This window comes from Orycteropus afer, unplaced genomic scaffold (genome assembly GCF_000298275.1).
Source record: "Orycteropus afer afer isolate SDZICR_OR568_19922 unplaced genomic scaffold, OryAfe1.0 scaffold00419, whole genome shotgun sequence".
Lineage (NCBI taxonomy): Eukaryota > Metazoa > Chordata > Mammalia > Tubulidentata > Orycteropodidae > Orycteropus > Orycteropus afer.
In genome coordinates this window covers 2,066,577-2,069,767 of record NW_006922006.1, presented here as the reverse complement: position 1 = coordinate 2,069,767, position 3,191 = coordinate 2,066,577, and the positions used below count along the sequence as shown (strand labels likewise).

Here is a 3,191-nt window from a genome sequence, read left to right as displayed (position 1 = left end):
TGGGGAAACTGAGGAGCAGAGAGGTTGAGAGGTTAAGTCAGTCTCACAGATACTAAGTGTGGGTCTGCAGGTTTAGTCTTGTTCAGCTATAACCCAAACGTCTGGGATAAGACTAAGAGGAGGGCCATGGCAGGGAGCAGGGAAAGGAGTGAAAGGCAATACAGAAGGAGTGGTCACTCTACCTGATTTGCAAGGAGCAAGGGCAAAGGCTGGGGCAGGGTGGAGGGCAGAGGGCTGCTCCGGGATCCCAGCCCTAATCAACCACAAGAGTCTCTTGGCTGTAGGGCATGGACTTCTCCTGCGTCTGCTCCCCACCCTTCCCCATGTTGGGGCTGGGCCCCTGGCTGTGCCCCGAGGAGTAGCTGGCCGACTTCTCCCCACTGCTACTGTGGGAGGTACCCCCACACCTGCTGTGTTCCCAGCAGAGCATGGAGGTGCAGGCCTGGCGGAAGCGGGGATCAAAGAAGGCATAGAGGAAGGGATTGAGGCAGCTGTTGACATAGCTGATGCAGGTGCAGTAGGGGAAGACGTTCAGGAGGAAGAGGTCGAAGTCGCAGGGCCAGTCCAGCAGGCTCCCCAGCATGTAGAGCGTCTTCACCAGGTGGTAGGGCATCCAGCACAGGGCAAAGGTGACCACCAGCACCACGATGATGCTGAGCAGCCGGCGGCGCTTCCGCAGGCCCTCGATGCGCTCCTTGTGGAAGTGGTTGGCAATGGTTTGGGCGATGAAGAAGTAGCAGGTCAGCATGATGGTGAAGGGCACCACAAAGCCCACGGCAGTGGAGGAGACCCCCAGGCCCACCTCCCAGGCCCACTCTGAGCTTGAGGTTGCCACCAAGGAGTAGTCCATGTAGCACTGCACTTTGGTGGTGTTCTCCAGGTTGTCAGTGGAACGGAAGACCATGACCGGCATGGCCAAGAGGGCAGCCAGCACCCACAGGACAGCCGTGGCCACAGCCCCGCTGACTCGCAGCCTCAGCCGCGCATTGGCCACAGGCCTCACAATGGCCAGGTAGCGGTCAAAGCTGAGGCCAGTGAGACAGAAGACACTGGCGTACATGTTGACAAAGATGAGGTAGCTGCTGACCTTGCAAGCAAAAGTGCCAAAGGGCCAGTCGTACTCCTGGCGGGTGTAGGTGGCCCACAGCGGCAGAGTCACAACAAAGGTCAGATCAGCCACTGCCAGGCTGGCAATGAAGATGTCAGCAGAACGCCTCTTCTCCCGGCTGGTCCGAAACACAGTCCAGAGGACCAAGCCATTGCCTGTGGTGCCAAGGAGGAAGACCAGCATATAGATGGCAGGGATGAGGTCCCCAGAGGACTTCCAGTCCGTGTACTCACACTCAGACTGGTTGTCAGCCCCATAGTAGTTGTCGAAATCGCCACCTTCAGCCATGCTGGGGAGTGGAGAGAAGACGAGCAGGGGACCCCAGGGGTACCAGCTCAGGAACTATGTCACCAACTCAGCAAGCACCGTGAGTTTCCAGCTGGAGCCTCAGAGAGTGAGAAAGGGCTAAAGGTGTCTTTGAGTGGACAGAGCCCTTCCCTGAGCGCGGGAGGAGTTCCCTCTCGCTGGTCAGGATCCTGGAGGATGAGTCTCATCTGCAGGCTTCCCTCCACCCTCCCCTGCCTCCCAGCCCAGCCAAGACACTTCCTTGCGCCCTCCTGGGTCTCTGTCTCCTCTTGGCTCGCCACTCCCTCCTCCCACCTCCAGACCAACCCCTCATGTGTGAGTCTTAAGATCTCTAAGTTACAGCCCACTTGTTTTTTTCCTTCTTGTCACTGGGCAAAGTGGACCCAATTGACCCCTGCTGTACTGGCCAGAATGTTATCTGGGGGTGGAGGGACCGGGACAGAGGCTGCTCTGCTCCTGGCCCCTCCTCCTCCCTCTGACTCCCACTCCTCTTCGCCCCAGTCTCTGTCCCAGTCCCTCTGATTTCCTCCGGCCACCATCTCATACCAACACTTCAGGACACCCCCTCCTCAATCCTTCCTACCCGCTTGTTCTCCCCCCGCCCACCATCCCCTCTATATGCGGCAAATCATGCAGATTGAAATCCAGCCTGACCTGGAAGCAGGAGGGCAGGGGGGAAGGAGGGTGTGAGATTTCCCTGCATGGTCCCAGCATCTGGCAAGCCCTCCAGTAGGCAAGTCTGTCCCCTTCTCAGCCCCCTGCACTCCCAGCCCCACTTCACCCTGGGGCCCTCTTCACGCTCTCCCCATCAGGCCACATCCTGGTCCCATCAGCCCTGACCCTTCCCCCAGAAGCTTTGTGGCTTACAGACAACAGGACAGGGGGATTACTCTAGAATTCATAAACTGTTGGCAGATTGCAGTCTGCAGATTGCGTAAAGTTTTGGAGGGTCCAGGACAGACTCGCAGTACAAAAGAAACCCCAGACCAAAGGACCTTTCATTGAGTCATTAAATCTACAGCGGAACTGAGGTCCCACAAGGTAAATATCTTGCCCAAGGTCACAGTGAGTTTTGTTGCAGTTGCTTTTTCTTATCTTCTTCTCCAAGCATATAACACAGTGCCCGTCATATCACAGGTATCAATAGATGGTCATTGAGTGAATGAGTAAGTAGATGGATGAATTAAGGATAGAGAGGAATCTGTATGAATAAGAATTACTATATGGATTACTGTGTGGTAAAAGTAGGGATATATTTCCATCCTCAAGCTCTTACATACCTCCCCTGGTTTTTCTGACCATATAGAGGCAGGGAGCTGCAGTTAGAGGAGGAGGTAGGGAATAGGGCAGCCTCTGAGCAGCTACTATGGGCACAGACCTATAGAAATTCACTTTGCCCCATTTGGTCACCTCTTCAGGACCTTAGGGCAGGGAAAAAAAGGAGGAGAGATATGGTAAGATAAAGAATATGTACTCTTTCTACCATCTCCCTAAGTGGGGAGGCTGACAAAAGTTGGGCAAGACTAAGGGAGACCAAAATCAGGAGCTGGGTCTACATCCAAGGCAAAGCCTTCTAAGCCGGAATCCGTTGGCTCGAGGGATGGTTGGTCAGAAATCTTCTGCAGGAGAAGGGGAGAACAATGTGCAACAAAACTCAAAATCATAACCAAAAAAAAAGACCAGGTTTGCTGGTCTGATAGAGCCTGGTGAGACCCCTGAGACTATGGCCCCTAGCCACCCTTCAGGTCTGGAATTGAACTCACTCCTGGGGCTTCCA

General features: G+C 54.9%; 1 protein-coding gene across 1 annotated transcript; it reads right to left on the bottom strand.

Annotated features, from left to right (window-relative positions):
• Nucleotides 1–253: 253 nt before the first annotated feature.
• APLNR (apelin receptor) lies at nucleotides 254–1,396 on the bottom strand. The gene has a single exon (XM_007953873.2). The coding sequence runs from the start codon at nucleotides 1,394–1,396 to the stop codon at nucleotides 254–256; it is 1,143 nt and encodes a 380-aa protein (XP_007952064.1).
• Between the last annotated feature and the right edge of the window lie 1,795 nt (nucleotides 1,397–3,191).